The sequence below is a fragment of the Grus americana genome, chromosome Z (genome assembly GCF_028858705.1).
Source record: "Grus americana isolate bGruAme1 chromosome Z, bGruAme1.mat, whole genome shotgun sequence".
NCBI classification, from domain to species: Eukaryota; Metazoa; Chordata; class Aves; order Gruiformes; family Gruidae; genus Grus; species Grus americana.
Window position 1 is genome coordinate 29,529,239 of NC_072891.1, and position 25,631 is coordinate 29,554,869.

The 25,631-nt window shown below is 40.5% G+C and overlaps 1 protein-coding gene across 2 annotated transcripts in view; it reads right to left on the minus strand.

Moving 5' to 3' along the window:
• Window positions 1-1,184: 1,184 nt before the first annotated feature.
• MAP1B (microtubule associated protein 1B) overlaps window positions 1,185-25,631 on the minus strand; it is a 73,446-nt gene continuing 48,999 nt past the window's right edge. Inside the window, exons 4-8 of one of the 2 annotated variants that reach the window (XM_054810930.1) lie at window positions 20,760-20,900; window positions 11,155-16,394; window positions 9,749-11,103; window positions 7,331-7,569; window positions 1,185-6,182 (exon numbers count right to left, since the gene is read on the minus strand). In XM_054810930.1, the coding sequence (XP_054666905.1) occupies window positions 6,027-6,182; window positions 7,331-7,569; window positions 9,749-11,103; window positions 11,155-16,394; window positions 20,760-20,900 (7,131 nt within the window). In that variant the 3' untranslated portion in view covers window positions 1,185-6,026. Of the gene's footprint in view, window positions 6,183-7,330; window positions 7,570-9,748; window positions 16,395-20,759; window positions 20,901-25,631 lie in introns of both variants that reach the window. The other variant, XM_054810931.1, reaches the window with a different exon arrangement.

Consider the following 25,631-nt stretch of genomic DNA (forward strand, 5'->3'; position numbering starts at 1 on the left):
CACCCTCTAGGAAGCCAAGGATCTTTGCTGCAATGCTGGGAATGAGTTGGATCTATGAGGTGTCACATGGCTATTACTTTTCATCCCATCTTAGGAACCATGAAAAGCTACAACTTCCTCCCAACCACAGAACACTAGAAATCAGTATTAAGCAGTCTCCAGGTCTAGGATTCCACAAGACAGATCCCTCATTTCAGATAGACCAAAAAGGTCTGAGGGACTATCATTTTCCAATGCCATCTGAAATATTTCATAAACTTAACTGAATTTGTTCATTAACAACACTAGTGGAAATAAAATTTTTCCTCCTCAGCAGCTACGTTGAAGACAGAAGCTTTTATGTGGCATCTGGAAGCAGCAAGCCAAACGCTACAGACCAGGCTGGCCTGCCCCTGTTCACAGGTACCATGGATGGTCCCATCTGTGCAAATCTAGAACTTCACCCTGCAACTGCAAGTGAATAATTGGGGTTGAAGCCTGACCTGGTCTGCTTTGCACAATCATTTTAATATATTTTAAGTAGCATCAGGCTAATCTACCACAAGAGCTCAAGAAATCTTGATGTAGACATATGCAGGATTATACTTGAGATACAAGATTTGCAGCAGTTGACTCGTTTCATCTGGTGTCCACTTTTCTCTACTTCGCCACACTCAGCCCAATTCAAGCCAAGTACAATATTTCCTATCAATGTCATTAGAAGTTACAAAGGAAACCCTAGGTGTTGGAGACAGATGAGGGCCCACAAAAAAGACTGCTGTCTGAGGGTGAAGGAAATCCTGCAGGGCCACTGCTTCTCCTGGGAGTGACCACCCCTTGCTCTCTGCTGCCCTTGCCTGTACCTGCTTTCATGTCGTTACCTTCTCCCCGAGCTAAAAAAAGTAAGTGTTGCCTGCTGCAACTCGCCAGAGCAGGCATCACGGCAGCAAGCAAAACTACAAAGGCAGAAAGCCTGATCTTACAGCATCCTTTTAACAGCAACAGAGGAAAAGTCTGATGTTTATAAAGTAAAAAAACTAAACTGAGGGCCCAGCTTCCCCAAATGCTCCATCCCCTCTCACAGGGATTACTGGGCAGTGGTGGTCGGGAAGGGTCCATGTCCACTGGAGCCAAGCTGCGCACTCTTGTTCAACTACAACAACTTTGAAACAGACCTCTTTTCCACACCAGGGTGGGCTCAGTTTGATGTAACTTTATTTGGTATCATCTCCGACACAGCCCCTTGAACGTGTACTTACTGAAAATGAAGTGTTTTCTCATGCTGCTGAGGGATACAGAAATGAGAACAACGAAAAGAAGCCATGTCATGGTACATCATGGTAATGTTTTACGCCACAAGAGATAAAAGTAATCTTCTGCATATATTTTCCAGTTTCTAAATAGAGATTGTTTCTCATCTAGTATTTAAATAGTCATTGATCTTTTGAGAAAAAAAAAACCCATGTAGTAGGTAAACATGATTGAAGGAAAGGGAAAACTTAAAAATACATACATACACAAAGACAAGAAACATGTCAACACCAATTTACCACTTTTGTATTTTATTGTGGAACTGAGTTTGTTTCCTTTACATCAAATATCCTCAATGGAAGAGGGGATATTGCACACAAATATCATAAAAGCACTACATATTACTTTCACTGGAAACTAATTTTCTACATTAGATATGACTGGATAGAATAGAAGTGATGCAGGATTATAAGACATAATACCATACACAGCTGCAGACTGACACAAACACCATTCAGAACAAGAGAGAGGAGGTGTGTGAGGTGCTTCTCAGCCAGCAACAAGACTGTTTCTTTCCATAGTTTGGAAGATAATGGCTGCATGCAAATGCGTGAAAGCATATTTCAGATTTCCTCTTTTACAGTTGTGATTACAGCCCAGTCTTGAAGAGGTAGCTCCTGCCATCTGGAGCTCCTAGCTAGTCTAGTGCAGAGAAGCTGCTTTTTTAATTCTTCTTTTCTTTTTTCTTTCTATATTTTTATGACATTGTTTTATTTAGTTACTTATTTTTTTAATTTTTTTGTAAAGTCACAACAAACAGACTTTTTTCTTTTTTACTGTAAATAGCAAACATTTTTAAACCAGGTGAATAATATAATTGCATTCTAAGAAATGCTTACCCCTAGTTGCTTTTAGTGTTTTGTTCAATTATTAAGTGAAAAGATGAAAGCTTACAGTTTCTTTCAAGTGTAAACATTATACTTTCTCCTTTTCTAATAAATCCAGACCAACAAAATTACTATTTCTCTCAAAACATCATTACTGAGCAAGAACCTCTGGCGACAGATGAACAAAGAGAAGCGTATGACAGAAATGTCCCAAATGCACAGTAAGCGCTCTTTGGAGCTGACTTGCTTGTGGTGGGAGGGATTGAAAATTCAATTAACAAATTGATTAAATCTTAGTAAATGAGTAGCAGAACTCTCCTAAAATGCGTAAGCTATCATAGACAACTTAAAAAAAACCCCAACACACTCATATACACAGCTATCTCCATTCACCACACTATGTAAAGTAAATTTAAAAAAAAAAAATCAAAAGTGATTTCTGTGAAAGATGGGGTGAAAATAGAGGTCAATGAAGTCAGGCCCACCACAGGACTTTGAAAAGGCATGCAAGAGAGGCCCTGTCTAAGTTCAGGAGTGGGGTGGGATCTCCAAAGTTAATTCTTCATTGCATTATATGAAGCAGTATAGTAATAGCATAAAGATCATGACTGGGGATGCTGTTATGGGTAATACCATTGTTTAAATGGAGTGTTCTTTACACTCAGATATTGAATTTTTATAATTAGAGTAATCAATAACAAACCATGCTCCTAGAAATCTATGCTGATCAACAGCACTCATCATTAATGTACACGGTACATTTTTGATGACTGTTACACTAAACTAATTGTGTAGTACTAGGACTAGCACAGTTAGATTAGTTCCACAGGCAGGAAAGACATTAAGGGCAAGAGGAGCTAATGGAGGAGTTCATCGCTGTGTTGCACCCAGGTGCCATTGCCATTTGAAAGGGAACGGATGGAACAGGCATTACAATACCTCAGAATAGCCAGACCGGGGTTTTAATATTCCTGTAGCAGCAAAAAAGCAAAAGCACATTTTAAGATCAGGTGTAACTGTCTAATTATTGTTACTATTTTAAAAGTAAACAAATGCTTGAGCCATCACAAACTTGCTTGGGGAGACTTAAGGCTTGATTCCAATTTCATTTACAGTAGGACCAAATGACTGTAACGTCCCTGACTGTAGTGAAATTGCTCCTGATTCACAAGAGTAAGTGGCGTAAGTGAGATTAGTCTCAGGACCACTGCTGTACTTAAAACAGATTTTCTGCCAAAGCAGAAATACAAACCATTTCAGATATTGTCAGAAAATCAGAAAATCTGTTCCCACCCACTCAAAAAGTTTGAAATCTGACCTATATAAGAAAGTAGACAAAGCAGAAAGAATTGTAGAAATAGTACTACTATTCTGCCAAACATTTCACCTACAACTTTGTAGACAATGTATTACAAAAGCAATTTTAAGTGAATTTTTATGAGCCCAGCAAACATGCTTGTTTTCACAATACATTTCCATCTGCCTTTTGTGCCATAGTCATTCTGAGTTATTCTTAACGACTTAAAAGGTATAGCAATAAATAAAACAGCATTGCTAGAGATACCTAAAAAAAGAGAAGACATTAAAAATAAATCAAAACCCCCAACAACTGACAAACAGTAATTCACAGCATTAAATGGGCCCCAGGAGCCCATATTTAAAGGGCCCTAAAGCAGTATTAAAAAACCCTCATAAAAATTAGGAGTGCAAACATATACCTATTAAACAAAAATATGCTAACAATGTAAAATTGAAATAAATTATAAGTAAAGAAAATAAAATGAGGTCATAGTTCACTACATTGTGAAACTTAATACCAGCCATAATCGTGAATCATACAGACCAGCACGTATCTCCATTCTGGAGGCCTTTACACCTTCTTTAAATTCAGATTTGCAAACCTTCTACAATGTAACAAGATTATTTTTTTTAATTGGGGTAAAATTTCTGAGCCTAAAAAATCCAAACTGTCTTAAATCACAGAACAGTGATGCTGTTCCTCTGCAAGCAGTCTAGAGAAGGAAAGAAAGGGGTACAGGAAGGAGGAAAGGGAAGGAAAGGAAGAAGAAAGGAAGAGGAAAAGAAGAGGAAATGAGAGAAGGAAAGGAAAGGAAAGGAAAGGAAAGGAAAGGAAAGGAAAGGAAAGGAAAGGAAAGGAAAGGAAAGGAAAGGAAAGGAAAGGAAAGGAAAGGAGACAAATAGAGGAGGAAAGAGAGAGGAAAGAGGAGAGGAGAGGAAAGGAGAGGAGAGGAAAGAGTGACTTATTTTAGCTTATTGCTTATTCTATCTTTTTTTCAAGATCTTGTGAGGGTTGAGAATGTAGGTTATACCCTTGTAAGTATTAGGCAATCAACTTTTCAAATCCCATTTTCTGTCATCATCAATAGATTGATTTTACCACCAGGGTGCCCTTCCACCCCCCACCCCTAAAAGGTATTGGCAGTTGACTATTTTCAATAAATTTTACCTCAATATCCATTCTCACTAGAACCTTAAACATTATTAATTTATCTTACAAAACTACTAAAAAAATTGCCTTCACCTGAAAAATTTTTCTTTGCATTTTCCTGTAAATGAAACTGTTTGTTAAAAATTCATCTATTAAAAGTTCACGCAGCACTAAAAAAAAGGTTTCTGTACATTTGTTCCCATATTCACTCTTAAATTAAACAAATAAAATAAGGTAAAAGACAAAGGAAGGTTGAATACTGTACAGGCTCACAGGTAACCTTTTTCATCATTCTGAATGTTTCATTAAGTTTTGTAACTCTGATACTGGACACCACTTCAATCTTGCTTCCACAGTACAAAAGAAGCTTTCAAAAAAATGCTCATGTGGCCTTGTTGAGCTGTCCAGGTGCATCAATGAAGCGTTCACATAACTAACACACGTAATTCATAGCACCAAGCCATTTGACCAGTCAGATGGGTTTCTAGTACCACACATGCACACTCACACTTCTTTACTGGTGTAACTATGATCCTACACAGATGTTTTATAAATTTGCTGTCTCAACATTAAAAAATAAGTGCATCAAGTTTCTTTGTACATTCAAGTCACTTTCTAAGGCAAATCGTCTACTGTATGTACTCCCGACCGCTTTGGTATTTTGCTTCAGTTAATCAACAGTGGACATGGGTGTTCAAGCATGTGGACTGGTCAGTTCTGGCTGGAATGAGTAGACTTTCACTGGGAGCATGCCTTAGACCAACAATTCTGTGTGTTGAAAGAAAGGTTTTAGACTTCTGGATGGGGTGCAGACTACGTGCATATTTGGCCTATGATTGTTATGGTATGTCAGTATGCAGAGTTCAAATTAAAGTGGAAAACTGCTGATGAGCGTTTAGGTTGTGCGTCCCTTCCTAGCCACGTTCTGTTTCTTTTTATTTTCCAGCTAACTTAATTCTGTAAAAAAGGATCCCCCTTGCGATAGCTCAGATAGATTGATACAAATTTAAAACTTTCATTTGATATAAGAGCGTAAGCAGACTGCAGTAAGCGATACATCTATTGCCATGAGACTAATGCAGTTCTAATTATTTTTTACTTTCTCCTCCTACCCCTCTCTCTCTTTCTCTCTCTTTGTGTTTCTTTAGAGGGCAAATGCCTCTACCTGGCAGAAGTCAGTTGGGGCTGCTAGTGCATGGTTTCCAAATGTTCAGCGGAGATGAAACTGGATCTGTATTTTTGCAGTAATTTGAACCCTACTATGGGAATACTGTTATTTCCCTTAGCAATCAGCAAAGACTGAAAAATATTAGTGACTTGCATCACCATGACACAGTATAGCATTTGGCAGGTATGTAGTTCAGCAGTTGAAATAGATGGGTTGAATTTTTAGAAAAGGTGTTTTCAAACTGAAGAATTTCTGGAAACAAAGTTTAATCTTGTGGTGCATGGTCTTGTTCTTACAGTTCAATCTTGCATGCGGGAAAAGATTCATCTTGCATAACAACAGTGCTGCTGCTTGCCAAAACCATGATGTTGAGGTCCTGCTGTTTCTCATGGGTCTCTTGGTACCATTCCCTCATCACTTCTGAGTCATGGGTTGGGATTAAGGTCACCTGCAACACAAAATAGGAGAAGTCCTGAGGAATGGACAACAGAAACAGCTGAAAAGAAAACCATCTTTGTCAGAAGCCCCAGCCAACAGTTATGTTTCCCTTTTGGAGAGAGTGGGTCCTTATGCAATAAATACTTGAATAAATGGATGGATGGATAAAAGGAAATAAATAAACATGTAGGTAAGGTAAAATTACTGCAGAGAAGTAGTTTATCAAAATAAAATCTTGGTTTTGTAAGGTGCTGAGAAGCAGCTTTCCAGAGAAGTAGTGGTCTGTAGTCTGCACTGATAGCTCTTCAGATTATGGCCAAATATTTTGTTTACTTACTGATCATGATAGAAAGGCACATGAAGTTTCCAAGTGTACGTGATTACCATATGTCCTGTTTTTTGGCTAGGATAGAATTAATTTTCACAAGAAGCTGGTAAGGGACACAGCCAGGACAGGTGACCTGAACTAGTCAAAGGGATATTCCATACCATATGACATCATGCTCAGCATATAAAGGGGGCTGGTTGAGGGGGAGCAGCAGCTGGGGGACTGGCTGTGTGTGTGGGGTCAGGTGAGAAACTGCATTGTGTATCACCCACTTTGTATATTCCGTTGTAAGTGCTGCTGTTGTAATTTCACTCACCCTTTGCTGTCCCAGTAACCTGTCCTTATCCCAACCCATGGGGTTTGCTTCCATCTTCCCATTCTCCTCCCCATCCCACTAGGGAGAAGGGCGAAGGGGGGCGCGGGGAGTGAGCGAGCGGCTGTGTGATGGTGAGCTGCCAGCTAGGGCTAAACCACGACACCATATAAACCATGAAACAGCTACTTGTCCTTCCTACTTACAAACCGCAATGTTTCCAAACTTGGTTTGGTACAGTAACAAAATGAAACAGCCAAAAGGCCCTGTAAACCAGCTCCCAACTGTTTTATTCACCAGGAACAAGTCAGAAGGGCCAGAAATGGGGAGTGGCTGAGCGCAGTGCAGCTCTGTGCTTCACTCGGGTGCCCTCTCACAACATCAATGAAACGAGATAGCCAGCCTGGGGACCCCATTTCCCGGCAGCTGCCGTCCACTCCAGAGGCACTCTGGCTTCCCTTAGTTGCTTCCTAGAAAAGGTTAAATTTCCAGGTAGAGACATTAGTGAAGAACCTACCTGCATGTTACTCTCCCACTGTGCCTTGCCCTCCAGCAAGGAGTCCAGAACAGCCCTGCTTGGCTCCTCAGCTGCAGAATCGTTCCCGCTCACCACGTAGTAGGATGACCGCACCCTCTTGAAAAACTCAACGTCAACGTTCTTGCTATTGCTGTGGTTGGGAATGTACACCAAATCCAAATACACTGGAGGTCCTGGAGGCACTGCTGTAGATTTTGCCACCTTAGTATTCCCAGGTCCTTCGGAAATCAAACAAAACAAAAGAATATATCACAGGCTGGTTAAAAACAGGCATTTATTCATTACTGTTATAACCGCTGAGGTGAGATGTGTCCAGTTATGGCATTACCCTCCTACACCTAATGACATGTTCCAGCTTTGTTGTATTCCAATTATGATTGTAATGGGAGGAAAAAATCTGAATAACTGTAACTATATAATACAATAAAAACTCACTACCACATAACCAACAATTAACTGAACCTTTCCCAGTAATATACTCCTATTTTCCAACAATTACTATGCAGGGCTGTGATTACTGAGTTACCATTCAATAAACGGTGGTATTATTTTCCAGGTTAAGAAGTACAGCTTTTGAAAGTCGCAGGTATGCATAACTATAAAACCTAGGGTCACACAGGGAGCCGTGCAGATTTGAAGGATTCCTGAGATTTGGGGTATCAGCACATAGCAAGGCACGGTAGGCATTGATATGCTCAGGCTGCCTTACAGGTGCATCAGGAAGATACTACATGTGAGCAGAAAGAGGGGCAAAGAGGAACTTGGGAGGACAGAGAAACTTGTAAAGCAGTTACTTCAGGGAACTGAGAACAAGTGTTTGTCTGCTGAATCCTTATTTGCATACTCAAATTAGCGACTTATCACAAAAAGTAGGAGGAAGCATGGTTTTGCTGCTGTACATCGTATAGCACTTGTTCTAACAAGAGCTTCAGTAAAAAAAAAGTTCAAAGTTTAAATATATTAAAAATACTACACCAAAAAAAGTGGCTTTTTCCACGCACTGGATCATGGTGTGAACTGAAAATCAGGATTCAAACAGTAGTCTTATCCAGATGATCACTGTTTATGTTCTATTAGCCTTCTCATGTTGTTACAGAGGATGAAGTTTGGTAAACAATTATCTGAGCAATACACTCTATTTAGGGTCACATACTGTAAGGCCAGCAAATTCCATTACAGTTGTCTAGCTTGTTCTGCCATTCATCATAGGGCAACATGCCAAATAAGCATCATGATATAATAAGATTTCCTGAATTAGAGAGTTTTTACTATTGGTTAAGTTACAAAATCTTTTATCATCTTTTATGATAAAAAATCTATGATATATCCTTCTGACTTGTGGGTACCAACACTGGATAAAATATTAGATGTTACATTTTACACTTAAATGTCATTATCAAATAGAGCCTTGTCTTCTGCTCTAGTGTATACCTCACAAGTATGCTTTAAGGAAGAAGAATCTCATATAGAGCTAAAGTGCGAGAGAAATGTACAGCATGAGGAACTGCACTGCTGCTTTGAAACGCATCTACTAACAGAGACATGCAAAAGATGGTGTAAGAAAGAACAGTGGACCACTTACAATGGGGAAGATAAAGACAGTTGAATGCTCGTTTGTTTGTACTGAATCCTAGACCTGCTCGTTGTAAAAAAACTTTCAACAGTACATCAGTCCTGACAACAGCAAAATCAAAGTATCCCCCAAACACTCTCTAACAAGATCTGCTGGAAATGACAGAATAGCGCAATGCCTCCTTCAGTAATCCAATTCATATTTTATTACTACTTAGAATACACAACAGTCATTCAAAATCACGTTAACTTTCTGTATGTTTAGTCATCACTGATGGCATAAGACTTTAACCGGATTATATGACGTATATGCTTAGTTCATTGAAAGTGCTCTTACTACTGTTATAATTTTTTAAAAAACTTGCATTAAAAGTAATCCAGCAAAGTAATAACAGCATCCAATAGCTGATACTACCTTTGCCTCCCACAATATTAAATCACATTAATTTATGTTAAGAGAATTGTGCCTACTTGCTTCTTATAATGAATAAAGTGGTTCACTTTGCTACCGATTTCACTTCACCTACAAAAGTGGTACTTTTAATTCTATTAGTTTGTTAACAGTTTAGACAGCTGGAATGAAGTTCTTTATATTTCATGTACTCTCTGAGTGAATTGACACGTTAAGTTTCTCAGAATACAGAAGTTAATTTAGTGAATTTCATGCAGTTAGATGTGGACTTTACATGCTAGATTTGTATTTAAAACTTGGACTTTCTTTGGGAATTTGCTACAAACCACATTCTCAGCTGATATAAAGGCAAACTAACTGCACTGCAACAACTAAGAAAATCTTAACACTAGGGAACTGCTATCTGTCTTTACCTGTGGTTGCAGTCTTTGCTGACTTGGATGTTGTTGTATTTGCTGCATTCTTGGTGTCCTTATCTTTCTCATCCACTCGAGACTTTACTTCTGGATTAGAGATATTTTTGGTTGCCTTCTCCACAGACTCCTTCTTTTTTGGAGAAGCTGTTTTGGAAATTTTATCTAAAGATTCTTTTATAGCTGGCTTTGGTGAAGCCACTTGTTTTGATTTACCATCACTTTTTTTAACAGGAGAAGACGACTTGGTCTTAGTACCCTGCTTTTTTGTCTTTGTCTTTTCTTTGAGGTCTTTCTTCAAAGGTTTACCCAAATTCTGATCAACAGGCAGAGCCTCTGGATCAACCATGGAGACATCAGGGTGCCTAGGGGAAGGGCTGCGATCCTGCATCGGGACAGGCGGCGGGTCAATGTGTTTGTACGTAATTGTCTTGTCCGTCGGAATGGTTTCTGACTCATCTTCCGAGTCAATGTTAGCATCTGCAGTGATGGAAGGACATTCCTCAGTCTCTGGGGGAACATCTGAATCAGTCTGAGATGGGGCAGACTCGCTCACGGATGTGGGAGGGGTTTCATCACACTGCCGCCCTTGCTGCTTTCCCCCAGAAGGGGGCTGGGCTCCCCCGGATTGAGTTAGTGGCTTCTCTTGATCTTGAGACTGTTCTTCACTTGCAAACCACTCAAGGGGGTTTGGGTTGATAAATGAGGGTGAAAGTTCAGTTTTGGGATGTTTATATTCACAAGAGGACACAAGGCATAAGTCAACATCTTGACGGGATTCTGCTAACGATTTTCCTGGAGTGAAATGTGCACTGGCTTCATAGGAGTAGCCAGTAGCTTCAGGTGACCTGGTGGCTCTCCCAGTCATCTCAAATGAGTAATCTGTGGCTTCAGGTGAACTAGAGGCTTTTCCAGTTTTCTCATAGGAGTAAGCCATGGCCTCTGGTGACCTGGTTCTCCCAGTTGTCTCATAGCAGTAGCTAATGGCTTCTGGTGACTTAGTGGTTTTCCCTGTTGTCTCATAGGAGTAATCCATAATATCGGGTGATCTGGTAGCTTTCCCAGTTCTCTCATAGGAATAATCTGTGGCCTCAGGTGATTTGGTGGTTTTCCCAATTAACTCATAGGAATAATCTGTGACCTCAGGTGATTTGGTGGTTTTCCCTGTTGTCTCATAGGAATAATCTGTGTCCCCAGGGGACCTAGTGGTTTTCCCTGTTGTCTCGTAGGAGTAATCTGTAGCCTCAGGTGACCTGGTGATTTTCCCTGTTGTCTCATAGGAATAATCTGTGGCCCCCGGTGACCTGGTGGTTTTCCCTGTCATCTCATAAGAATAATCTGTGGCCTCAGATGACCTCATATTTTTTGCAATTATCTCATAGGAATAATCTGTGGCCTCAGGTGACCTAGTAGCTTTCCCAGTTGTCTCATAGGAATAATCTGTGGCCTCAGGTGATCTAGTAGATTTTCCAACTGCCTCATAGGAGTAGCTAATATCCTCTGGTGACCTAGTAGTTTTCTCTGTGACCTCATAAGAATAACTAAGTTCTTCTGGTGACCTGCTGCTTTTCTCTGAATCATCTTTTTCTGGGCTGAGTAAAGGTTCTGGACTGTGCTTTGTTATCGGCTCCTGGTAACCAAATGCTTTGATGGAGGACACTTGCAGTGACAACGAAGGTGTGTGACTAGCTGACACCGCTTCTGTGATTGCAGGAGGTGAATCTGGCAAACTAGGAGAGTACAGAGGAGAAGATTCCCTTGGAGTTGATGGAGATAGGTCAGACTTTGGTGACAGCTTTTCTCCTAGGCTCTGCACCTTTTCTGAGGTAAAAGAAGAATGTAGTGACATATCTCTGGGTGGAACAGCACCTGAAAAAGTTTCCTCTGGCAGTGGCGAAGTTACCTGGGAAGGTGTATGAGCTGATGAAGTTGAGGATGAAGCTTCAATTTGAGAAACTGAAATAATTTCTGAAATATCTTTCTCCTGAGAGTAAGATGTCTGCTCCACAGGGGAAATCTTCTGTGCAAAAGTAGGCTCCTGTATATCTGAAGGGCTATAATCTACTTCTGTTGGTCCATTTTCAGATATATGGTGTATACTAGTGCCTACAGTAGGATATTCTGGAGATTGCCTACTAAAGTCCATTGCTAAAGACTGCTCAGGGGACTCCTGACCAAACTCTACTGACATAGTTGACTGCTCAGGAGATCTCTGATCGTGCACTGGCGTTCTTGATTTTGAGGTTTTAGGTGAGAAATCTGGTGGAGAAATTGACATGGGCCTTGGGCACTCTTCCTTAGATGGAGACATTTCTGTTTCCTGAAAAGTTGTTGGTGTTTGTACAACTGACACTGAAAGGGAATCGTCAACTTCAGTAGAATGGGGAGATCCAACCTCAGCATGCAAAGAAGGAGATACATCATCAGTAGTTGGTTCCGGAAATGAACTAGTAGCAACAGATGCTGTAGAGACAGAAGCTACTCCTTCTATATGGGAATAGGTGTCTTCTGCTACAACCTCATCAACAGGAGTTGCAGACTTGTCAGAAACAGTCCCTTCAGAAATGGACATTTTGGTATCTTCTTTTAAAGAACCAAACTGACTGGTATCTATTTGAGTGGGTGAGAGATCACCTGCTAACTTCCGTTCATCCAAGACCAGTGAAGACTGGGAGCTGCTGGGTTCTGTATCTTCCATTTTCCTTTCTAGGCTGAAGCCTTCCTTAATTACCATAAACTCCATGCTTTTTTCATCTTGTTTTTCTTGGAAAAGGCCCACAGAACTATCTTCAGAAGCTGGGCTCGACTGAACAGGTGATTTTTCCTTTTCAGGTTTCCCCTCAGAAAGACAGGGAGACTTTAAATCAGCACTCAAAAATGTATCATAAGAGGTCTCTGAACCTATCAGTGGTGGACTCCGTAGAGGTGAGAGAACCTTTTCAATAGGAGATTCTGAATCTGGCACAGGTTCATCCATAGGGCTTATTCTGGGTTTTGCAGACTCATCTTTGACTTCACTGAATTCAAAGCTAACAGGAGCTTCTGTTGACTTTTCACTGGTTTCAGAGGGAAGCTGACTGGACTTTTCATCAGTGGGAGACTGATAATAAGGTGTGTGGCCAGCACTACCAGCAGCAGACTGTGAGGGAGATGCTACTTCTAACGTTTTATCTTCAGGGCTTGCACAGTGCTCTTCAGCAACTTCTTGATGTACATCAGGCAATGTAGCAATGGGGACGGGCTCAGACGAGACCTTGATCTCATTGGGAGTGAGCGAAAAGTTCACACTACGTTCACTCAGTGGTGTTTTGGCAACAGGTGATGGAGGGGACAAACTGTCAGCTGGACTCTTGGGTGGACTACGTTTTCCACCAATATCTTCTTGATAGGGTTCTTTGATTTCTAATTTAGCAGTGCCTTGGATCTCACTTTCTTTTTGCCGATATACATCTTGGAATGCAGATTTGCAGAATTTGTCTTCCTCTAATGAAGAAGGTGGTGAGATGGTGGAAGCTGAGGCATTATAGTCTTTACCTTCTGTGGCCTCTGTTTTGGATCCTTCAGATAATCCATTAAAAGCATCCGGAAGTGGAGAAAGTTTAGGTCTGCCAAACTCTTGAGAGTACAGTGATGTCTCATACTTGGTAATGTTCACATACTCCTGAGAGGGTGACTCGCTTTCCTCATTATTAGTTTCATCACTCATGACATCCCGGGGTGTCGACATTTCATCCATTGGAGTTGGTTCACTGGATATTTCAATAGTAGACTGTGTGTAACCTGAAGTAGCAGTGAATTCCTCAGGTTGATCTTCTCTATTTTCTTCATCGGAAACAGTGGCTTCACTTTCTGAACCACCAGGTAATGTCTCATCATGGATAGAAGAGGCTGGTTCAACTGCTGGAGACTGAGGCTCTGAGCACTTTGTTGGTGTAATTATGAGTAGGCCATATTTATCTTCAACTGCACCAGCTTCTGCAGCTTTGTCTACCACAGCCATCACATAATCTTCTTCAGCTTCTATTTTTTCATTTTCCTCTTCATCTCTGATGTCTTCTGCTTTGTCTTCCTCCTCTTCTTCAGTCTCTTCAGTTTCTGCCTTCTCTATTGCTTCTTCCCTGTCTTCCTCAGCTCGTTCATCTGATGCCTCATAATCTGCCTTTTCAATATACCTTTCAACTTTAATGTTAGCATCTTCTTCAGCCATTATTTCTTCTGAGCTCTCTTCAATTTTTCTTGCTTCTTCCATATACGGTTTTGTGGTTTCCAGTGGTGACTTTTCTTCTTCATCTTCACCTCGTTCTTCAGCTTCTTCTGTCTCTGCCTTTTCTTCATAATCTCCTGCTTCAGATGATTCTTCCAAGCCAGTTCCCTCATCTTCAAACTTTTCATTTTCATCAACCCTGTGCTTTTCCACGGGTTCCAATTCTTCAGGTGTCTGTTCACACTCACCCTCAGCCTCTGTGGTAGTAATGCCTTCATCAGAGGACTCAGCAGGTCCTTCATTATCTAATTTTTCTTTTTGTACCTCAAAGGCCTCCTTTTGTACTGTGCCAGGGAGTTTCAGTTCATCCTCTATAAGTGTAACTTGAGGTTTTGTTTCTTTTATTGTTTCTACTTCTTCAGCTTTTAATTCCTCAAAATCCTTTGTTAAGTCCTCTGGTGAAGACATAAGGGATCTCTCCGCTTCAATTTCCTTTCCACTGGCTGTAATTTCTGCAGCTGCTACAGCTGCTACAGTTGTGGCAGCGACTCCAGCTGCTGCAAGGGCAGCTTGTGCTCCACTGACTTTGATCTCTGTCTTCACAGTCTTAACTTTTCCTTTTTCCTTTGGCTTTCCAGCAGGTACTGCTTCTTTTTTCGCAGGTTCCTCCTTCTTTTGTGGTTTAGGCTTTGCTGCTGGCTTTTTGCCTTCAGTTGAAGGAGCAGCTATCTTCTTGGTTTCTTTAGGAACCTTTTTGATGTCTTTTTTGGCTTCTTTTTCTTCCTTCTTAATTTCCTTCTTCTCTTCTTTTTTAGCTTCTTTTTTAGCTTCCTTTGGTGCAGTATCTTTCTTTACTTCCTTCTTAGTTTCCTTCTTCTCTTCCTTTTTCACCTCTTTTTTAACTTCTTTCTTGATCTCTTCTTTTTTGGGTTTTTCCTCTTTTTTGATGGGTGTTTTCTCCTCTTTTTTAGGAACTTCTTTCTTTGGTTTTTCTTTTTCCTCTTTCTTTTCTTCAGGTTTTGCTTTGACTTCCTTTTTCACTGGCTTCTCCTTTGACATTTTTGGTTTTACATCTGTAGCTTGTTTTTCAGGAGTTTCAGATTTTACTAATTGTTCTTCTTTACTTGTTATTTCTTTTTCTGCCACTACAGCTTTGGTCTCCACTTTTGCTGGTTTCTCTTTTTTAACTGGAACTTTTTCTTTGCTTTCCAACTTCTGAGGCTTTTCAGGCGCTGGGCTAGGTTTCACAGGCTCTGGTGTTTCTTCTTTAGATTCTTTTCTGACAGGCTTGCTTGGTGGTGTCTTTGCAGCAGGCTTGAGACTCTCCTTGCTGTCTGTTCGTTGTTTCAACTTCGCTTGTTTCACAGCTGGACTAGCAATGTTCCCAGTTAGGTCTTTTTGTGTAACCATTGGTTGTTTAAGGAAGTCTAAATGTTTGAGTTTTTCTAGTCCTTCTAGAATGTTATATTGGGTGCTGTTTCCAGGAAACAGAACTCGGATTATTTTTTCTGCAGGATTAGCTGGATGCCACACAATCAGGGATGAGACAGAGGTGAAGTAGGATAATGGAATGTCTAGTTCTTGGCCATTTGGTAGCAGGAATTCAGCTTTGTCTTTGTTAGTACCACTCCACTGCTGCATAAAATATTGCATCTCTTTGCTATTTTTGACAGGATTAAGCACATACATCTCAAGCTTGCCAACTCCCATTTTCTGAAATAAAATGATGGGGTCAATGGTATTTCCCACATTTCTGAAAAGAGGTTCCGGTTTCATAGACAATTTATTTAAATACTGGAGAGTAAAACAAGCTTCTTCTACACTCCTTTTTACTCTAGAGCTAGGATCCAGGTTCCTCAGGTTCTCAGGTACATTAAGGAATACAACTCCTAAATCAGGTGAGATCAGATTTTTCATCCAGTCACTGTTGGTAGTAGACCCTTGGGACTGTTCCTCTTCCAGTTCAGCTATCTTTCGCTGAAGCATGCTATTGATTCCTGGCAGGTTGTCATCTCCGATGTGAGTAAGGAGAATGGAATCTACCCTGTCCAAGTGTCGGATAAGTTTCCAAAAGCAAGATTTTCTTTCGGATCCTCCATTGATAAGCATGTTGAATCCATTCACTGCAAACAATGCAGAGTCCCCTCTTCCCCCTGGGAAAATATAACAGCAGGGTTTGGAGAGTTTCAAGAAGCCTCCTGAGGTTGGAGGTTCCAAAATGTCAAAGGGTGATGGCACTTCTACTGATTCTGACAGATATTCTGTGAATTCAGAGAGTCCTTCCATTTCGGGCAATATGGCAGCTGAGTTGAGTTTAATGTTAATAAAGTCTTGAAGGTTGTGTCTGTCAAGGTTGGAATTCTTCCAGTCCCCTTCCTCAGGGCAGAAAAGAGTTAGGCTGGCCTTGTTGGCAGGGTGTGTGGTGCTCAATAATTCACCAATCTAAGATTGTAAAACAAAAACACAAGGAGATGCATGTAAATTCATTTTTTAATGACAATTAATGTCAGAACACAGTATTTCCTGATCAGACAGATAAAATCTTTTTCATTCACTTCTGCACTGGTCAGTACCTGTCCCAGAAGCGAAAGGAACCTGTTAACCACAATTAGTTTTTTTCAGACACAAAGAAGGACCTTATTCCTGGTCCCTATTGCCCAAAGGACAACAGTACTCCAAGGTTCCCCCTTCCCTTGTCCACCCTTTATAGGAGGATGGTACAAGCATTTATACCAAGAAGGTATGAGAACTATGAGGCTAACGCTGCCACTATCATGGCTCATGACCATTGTTTCATGAGTCTCCCTGCTGCCCCAGTCCATCCAGAAGAGCCAGCCAAATACCTAAGGGATAAACCACCTCCTCTTAACAGGCAGAGGGTAACTGCAACCCAAAGGAGGCCAGCATCCTCCCAAGGGCGGCTGCTTTCCTCACCCCTCCTCTCATGGGATATATTCCACCACACCATCGATATTGCAGTTCTTTATACACAATGGCTCCTGAAAAGCCAGCACTGCTCCCAGATTGGCATGAATGACTGCAGGAGAGTTTTCCAGAACATTGAGAAATAAGTTATTGAGAAATGCAAATAGCTACAAGTTTTGTATTTCTGAGAATATGAGGTACAGGGCTAAAGAAAGAGCCAGAAAAAAAAAACAAAACAAACAAAAAAACCAACAACAAACCTGTTAGGGTTAAAAGTGCTCTTGTAATTATTTTGATTTTAAACTCATGGACCACAACAGTTGAAATTAGTAATAACTCCATTAATTTTAACAGTATTTCATAACATGCTAGTACCAAAACCTGCTGCTGAAATAAAGGCACAGAGAACAAGAAGTTCTATGCCATAGTATGAAGAGCTGTTGTTCTGTTCCAGTCTGAACTAAAAAAACAATATTTGATGGTCCCAGATTAGTAGACAAACAAACATGAAAAAGTATGACATATTTTATACCTTCTTCCAGTTCCACAGATACTTTCATTTGACTTTATTTTTTTACTGACAATTAGGATAATGTAGCTCATTTCTGTTCTATTTGCTCTTAACAAAGAAGCCACAAAATTACATAAACAACTTCTTTAAAGAAGTAATTCAGACATAAAATGTCAGTGCAAAATCCACCAGCATAGCATCATGCAAAATATCACAACCTTCTTTGAGGAGATTCAACTGTCAGTTTGGGCTGTAAGAACAGGTTTCAAAAAGGTGATATAGATTATGCTACAGCCAAATAATTTGAAAGTCTTGGACCACAAGCTGAATCAACAGAAGAAATGAATATATAAAAAAATAATGATGCTTTATGGCCATAGATCTCTTTGGGTATCCGTGTGTGTATGTCTCACTTCCTTTCTTTGTGTTACATAAATTATTTTCAGCGTTTACTAAAAATAAAGCTCAATAAAGATGCAGTGGCTGTTATCCAAACAAAAATAATCCAACCAATACTTAAATAAAGCAGAAAATAAATATTTTATATCTTCTTTTGTCAGCCTTACTTAGTATCCAAACCATTTGACAGGAGTATAAATAAATCTCACCCACATGTCAGACATGGCTTTGTCTGAAAAGGAGAAAAGAAAAAAAAACAAAGCAAAACAAAATAAAAGGAGAAAAGGATGAAAAGGATGAAAGATAAGGAAAATAGGAGAACCGTTCCTGTTTATTGCAGAAATAAGAAAAGGGGCAGCACAGACCACAGCTCTGAAATGGATTTAGGATCTCAGGTGTGCTCTTATGCTGGTGTCTCTGGTCAGTGTTGAAAACACATTATTGGGGATTGATAAAAGTAGGAAAAGATCACGTCCTCTGGATGAATAAATGCAAGTCTGTTGCTCACATAAGGAGATAACTTGACTACAGACTTTTTCTCAAGTAGGGCAAATTTCTGCATAGATAAAGAAAGCATACAGTAATACACTGGGCTAATGAATATACTGGGCCAAGGTTTTGGGTTAGCCCTCTCCAGTTTATATTAGACCATATCTGGATTTCTGCTTCATACTCCCAAATTCTGACTTTCTTTACTCTTAAAAGTTGACATGCCTAAAGCAGACAGTGTTAAGCCACTGGCAGCACAGGCCAATGAAAAGTTGGAGAAAAATTATTCCAGACATAGATCACATCTGTTAGGAATAGCAAGTTCAGGAATGCCCCAGAAAAGGTCTCAATGGATTTGCATTTCAGATGGTGACACCAAGGATATCGACAGTTTCACTGCTTATACTATTTGATAACACAGAGATGTAACCGCTCCTTCTCTTCTCTGGATTCAAAGTCACTCTGGGAGCAAAGAAATGTATCTGTGAACCTGATCATCTTTTCAAACACTGAGAGATATCTGTTGAGGAATCCTCAAGTTTTAAAGGTGTCACAACTGGTGAAGGCAAGCAGCAAGTTGGCTGCTCAGAGAAAACACAAGACTGTTTCCTACCCTGGACCACAAAGGTAAAAAGAAAGGATTTCATCTGATAGCTGTTGTGGCAGAGGCAGTGGAATGGGACATCTTCAATCTTCCTGCATGGGAGAAGTTGAAAACACCACTTTTACGCATTGCCTGCAGGGAGTTCTGCAGGCTAGAGATGAATTTCTGAATTAGACTTCATAAGAGTATCCTTCAAAGGGTATTTACTTATTTGTAAGACCATTCCATGACCATAGTTCAGGTTTGGTCCAGTGAAGTAAAACTGGGCAGAGGCCAGAAACACCTGCTCTACACAGTACTCATCAAACCTTATGTGCTTATAGAATCGTAGAATCATTTAGGTTGAAAAAGACCTTTAAGATCATTGAGACCAACTGTAAACCTAACACTGCCAAGTCCACCACGGTCAAGACAGCACAGGAATTCCTTCTTCTGATCACCACATAGAAAACCACTAACGACTTTTTTCTAGCCCTTTTTTCTAACCTTTTTCCCAATTTGTAGACCACCTAAAAATTTCCCAGTAACAGGACCCTTTAAAAAATGTCATACACAGACCACAGTATAGCAAAGGTGATCTCTTTGCTTTTGTGAAATCTTGTAGAAGCAGAGAGTGCCCAGGGCTTCAGAAGCAATAAGCTGGAAGCCAACACTTGCAAGAGCCATGTTGGCTCGTTGGTGAGCCTGCTGCTAGCCACAGCGATGAGCCAAGTGAGCCTTACTGATAGCCCACGGCAGTATGCCCTGCATGCCCACCACTGCGGCAATCCCTTGGCAGCTGTAACTCATGGCCAACCACCACCCCTCTGCTTCCCAGCCAACAATTTCGCTTCCTAAAGGTAACAGTAGGATTTGCCCCTATTTTTGCATGTAGTCATAAACTAATTGTGTGTCGCTAATTAGCCGGAGGTGCAAGGAGCTCAGGTTTGCAATTTCATAGCAAAGTAACTCTGCAAACTGCTAGTGAGTTGTAGGCATCGCGCATGTTTCAAAGAACAGGAATTCAGCTCTTTCCCCGACCCTGCAACCATATGCTGAACAAAGAGGCTTTGAGAATAGGATCAAATGGATACAATAAGCTCATGCTGGAGCTCATGCAAACTTTTGCTTTTTCAGCGCTGAACTTTCAAATCTCACTCCACTGACATGCTCCTAATTAATTTTGGAAACTAAATTCCTAGGGATGCAGCCATATAGTTTATTTAAAAATATATTTTACACAGCAGCCAAATTAAGTGTGACAGCTTGTTTACTATGGGTTCCTGCCCTATGGGAGCTTTCAGGCACAGTAGGTTAAGCAAACAGCAAAATAACAAGTCATGAAACAAACAGCATTAAATACTGGCATGCTTCATATTTCTCTTTTTGGTATGTAAAAATCACAAGATTTACAGATTTCACTGGCCAAATTTTAAACACTTCTATAAAGAAAGCCAAGCAGGTAGGTGGTGCAAAAAACTACAGCTATTCCGACAGACAGCCTCTGTCTTATTAATGTTGCCTATTACTTAGCTGCCACCAGGCAAGAGCCTGTTGTCAAATTCAATTTGACTGCTTTGTATGTATACCTTAGATAAACAACCTCTGTATCTCAAACACAGCACTATCTCCTTCCATTGTCAAAATGTTCCTTGATTTTCTGTTTCTGGAAGTTACAATTCAAGTCCCCACATTAAAATTTAGTTAATTTGTTAAGCAATTTACATAAAACCTAAAATAAAAGAAATAAATGTTTTGAAAGAAAGCCTATAATGAAGAGTAAAGACCATCAGCATCAGGCTACTGATGCTAACTCTAACAACACAGAGGGCCATTTTTAGTCTTCTAGCAACCTCTGCCATCACATGACAACGTATGGAAGACACTTTTCTGAACACACCTCTTGATCCGTGAAGATCTCAATGAAGTTCTGGAAGGAGAAGGACCCAGACTGCAGAATGAGTTCTCCTGTGTTTTCAAAGCACTGTCCAGTTAGTACAAGGAGCTTGTGTCTTGCAGCATCTGTGATCATTAAGCGCACCTAGAGTCAAGGAGAGAAATACATCAATAATGGGAGTTACCATGTGCTTCTATATTCCACCGAGAACATGCAGTTTCTCTCTCCTAATTTAAAACATATTTTGCACCAGAGTCTCCCAGGACTGTTGAACCATTATCAAGTTGAACCATTATCAAGTTTATAGGGCTGTTTACAAAAGACAATGAGAATGGTGCAAAAGGGAAAAAGGAAGAGACAAGAAGCAATTAGAGAGAAGGTCTGATGAATAAAGCAAACTCATGACATGGAAAAAAGAGCAAGGAGCAGAACAGAATAAAATTTGATTAAAAATTAATATTTTCAATAAACAAACATTAATTTTATAACTCTTGGTGAATTTTAATAGCACTGTATCAGGACAGCAAACTGTGTCCCACGGGCTAATGAGGGACAACTGCATGTGTCAGACTCAGTTTATGGAAGGCTGCTCTTCTTTTCCCCAAGTACAGCATTACTTGCCATTCAGTTGTGAAAACATCACTGAAAATTAACAGCCACAAATCACACATAAAAGTGTCCTATTTAGACTGTAAGGCTGTTGTAACCTGAATCATTTAGAAAGCTAAGGGACAATTCTGCTTCACCATAATCATAAACTTGAACTTGAAGCACTCAGATATAGTCACACGCATCATTTCATAGAATCACAGAATCACAGAATGGTTTGGATTGGAAGGGACCTTAAAGACCATTTAGTTCCAACACCCTGCCATGGGCAGGGACACCCTCCACTACACCAGGGTGCCCAAAGCCGCATCCAACCTGGTCTTGAACACTTCCAGGGAGGGGGCAGCCACAGCTTCTCTGGGCAACCTGTTCCAGTACCTCACCACCCTCACAGTAAAGAATTTCTTTCTAACATCTAATCTAAATCAACCCTCCTTCAGCTTAAACCCATTACCCCTTGTCCTATCACTATACTCCCTGATAAACAGTCCCTCACCATCTTTCCTGTAGGCCCCTTCAGGTACTGGAAGGCTGCTATAAGGTCTCCCTGGAGCCTTCTCTTCTCCAGGCTGAACAACCTCAACTCCTTCAGCCTGTCTTCACAGGAGAGGTGCTCCAGCCCTCTGATCACCTTCATCGCCCTCCTCTGGACTCGCTTCAACAGCTCCATGTCTCTCCTGTATTGGGGCCCCCAGAGCTGGACACAGTACTCCAGGTGGGGTCTCACAAGAGCGGAGTAGAGGGGCAGGATCACCTCCCTTGACCTGCTGGTCACACTTCTTTTGATGCAGCCCAGGACATGGTTGGCTTTCAGGGCTGCAAGCGCACGCTGCTGGGTCATGTTGAGCCTCTCATCCACCAACACCCCCAAGTCCTTCTCCTCAGGACTGCTCTCAATCCATTTTCTGCCCAGCCTGTAGTTGTGCTTAGGATTGCCCCGACCCATTTAGATCTCATGATGTTACTAACTGTGGACACTAGAATTTTTTTAGGTGTGCCAACCCAAGACATTTTTCAATATACAGTAATAAGTTAAGTGGATGCCTGATGGCACAAATGAGCTTGCTACTGAGAAATAACATTCTTCTGCATTTTGAAATAACTTTTAACTATTTTAAAGTAGATGCTCATTACTTTACTTGACCCTCACTACAGCTACTAATAACTCCTATTCCCCCTGCAGGGGGAGATTTAGTTGCATGCTAAGAGAAATCCATATATTCATTATACTTCTGTTGGCTGAATTCAACGTAAATTTAAGAACAAAACTAAACAAAACCTGTGTAAGATTCTGTACTGTTGAGTAAATTTTTTGCAAATACTTCAAAAGTCTTGTCCAACACTGAAAAATTAATTCAGCCTCCAGTAAGGTATGAATTCAAGTGCACTAATTTGTCTGTTCAAGGAGTAATTAAGTTAAACCAGAATAGTGATTCCACAACAAGGCTATCCACGTATTAAACTAAATCAGCAGAGTCCATCTGGAACAACTCCACACGATATTGCATCCAAGCTCCATCTCCATGGAGATGACATAATCACCTCAGTTCTCCTAGCAAGCTATTCTTTCAAATTTTTATATTGATTGTTAAGCTATCAGTTGTTCTAAATAATTCCCTCTCATGCCAGGGAGGCTGAGCCAAGAGGGCTCGACCTGAATCTCTGCTGAACAACTCACATTTTCAGTACAAGTAGAAAAGAGGCACTCAAGAGTATGTATCTGAAAGAAGATCCCATCTCTACGACATTTTCTTTGGTATTTTATTAAATAAGTGACCCTGATGCTGAGCAGCAGAAAGTTCCTGTAATTAAACCGAAGACTAATGCTGGTCTGTCACTAAGTGCACTAAATAATCATAAAATCAGCAATATCCTTGCTGGATCATGTGTGTCTATTTCTATTTCAGACAAAAATACAGATAAGTGCAGCTGGCTGTCTGATTTGTGTTGGTCAAATCTTGTCTGTTTTAGCTGTATTAAAACCATAAAAGAACTGGCTTCCTCTTCTATGTTTTCTCTCGTTGCTGGCAGCAGTGCTGAGCAGTCTGCCAACTTATGTGTAAACTCACCAGTTTTTCCAACAGCAAATTTATTTCTTGACTTGTGAATCACTAATATGTGACTGTCAGATAATTCCCCTTCAACCTATTTTATTAAATGATGATGAAATAGGTTCTGCAGAGCTAGCAAACAAGAAAAAAAAGTAAATAAATGCTTGCAGATTACAGAGCATAATGTATGATACACATGGAAGACCTTCAAGAGTCACATAAATTCTGTGTCTGGGAGTAACCAAGGCTTCCCAAAGGACTACCAGAAATGCATCTCCTGATTTCAAGACCGCTCCATTTCAGAAGAAATACTGCAAGGTGATGATTCTGCTCAGCTTTACCCTTGGTTGAAGTTCCACATTGTTTGAAGGAAGTGGACAGCAAGATGTAACCTCAGTCAAAACGGAGGTAAAGATGAATGTGAACAGAGACAGGAGCATCAGCAGATCAGCGCTTTCCCAGACTTACAGTACAGTTGCAGGAGCGTTAGAGCAACAGAGTGGGGTCTTCTTAAGACAGAAGTAACTATTCATGGGGGTTTCAGAAACTTGTTTTCTTTGGGAAACTAGTCTCTCTCCTTTTGGGCCTCTCTCTTCTCAGAGGTATTTTGGCATTTGACAGAACATGACAGGAGCTTTGGACATAGCCATGCCCAGATTACCACCACTCTGGCTATTACCAGACAGATTAGCAGGAATTTATTTTAATAGAATTTTTCTTTGTTTTCCCTGAATGGATAGATTCAAGTTCCTCTTCTAGTGAAATCATAGCTCCATGATATATCACTGTCTCCCCAGATGCAACCTGGAAATCTCTTGATATATGAAACTAAGTTTTCTATTTGCCGTAATGGGCATAGCAAGTCTATTCCAACCTCCAATTTAATTCTCCTGATCCTTTCTTATTGTCTTTTTCTGACTTGTGCCAGTCAGAGTCTTGCTTAGCCAGCCAAGGTAAATCTCAACTTGCAACTTCTGGCTGTGACCACTTTGGCAAGATGAAAGTTAAAAATAGATTGTCTCCCACAGTCTAGCGAGAGGAAATTAACAGTAAGCTAGCCAAACATCTTCCAGAGCCAAAGGAGTAAAGCTGGGTTTCAGAAGTCATTAATAGGCCTCAGACCATGTTCTTCCATGTGGTCATCCATCAAAGGTTCGACAAGCAACAGCAACAGAAACAGCATTTTCCTACATTTGGCAGTTCCTTTGGCTCTTCCCCACCTACACACACACACACACACTTTATAGGTTTTTACTCTAAATGTCTGTATTAAGAGCTGCTACCCAGCTGACTCCCTTGCTCCTTACCAAGTACCTCTAATGCCTTGTGAGAGATTTTCATGCATCATTTTTTAGTGAATGACCTGGCATTACCAATTAAATATTTATTATAACTTATTTAAACTTTTACAAATTCAGAAATTTCATTTGTTTTGGAGTCCTTTCTCCCATTTGTGTTTAATATCACTTAAGGTTGGTAACAAAATAGATTTTTCACTATGTACAGGCAGAGCTGCTTCATTTCCCAAAAGAAATGGTACTATGTCAGGGCTTCCCAGCACAGGCTAGCAATACAATTATCCCTATTTTTCCAACCTTCAGTCTCACTAGCTGAATTTGTCAATTTTGTCTTTGAGCTACGTGCTCAGTTCTTTGACTCTTCTCCAGCAAGTTCATCAGGAATTGGCAGTCCTCTTCTGGGGCACTCTCCAGAGTGCATCGATCATGTCACGTGCTTTTTGAAGGACAGATAGATCAACCTAGAGTCACCATCACATAGTTGGTAATTCTTCTCAGAGATCTAAATTTGTCTTGGGGCACCCACAGGCACTTTTTTCATGTGTAAAACAGGCATCCAGAGCTACCAAAAAACGGAGGAGCAGAAGAAAAGCAGATGCAGTTTCACCACAGCTGCCTTCATCACAACGGGAATTTGGTGCATTATGAGAAAAGGAGTGCTGGGATCAGAGATGTGTTTCTGTCCTATGCCTCTAATGTTTTGGAATCTGGGAAACCAGGGAGAAAATCAAGGGATGGCTCATGTTTTTCATGACATTTGTTCCGAAAATGTCCTTTCATCCACAGATAGGACCTGCTCTTAGTCTGCTAAGACTCCGAAATACAGTACTGGGGTTTGTCAGTCACTAAGCTAGAAGGCTGTAACTGATATTCAAGAATCATCTCAACTACATCTGCTTCGCTGCTCTCATCCTGAC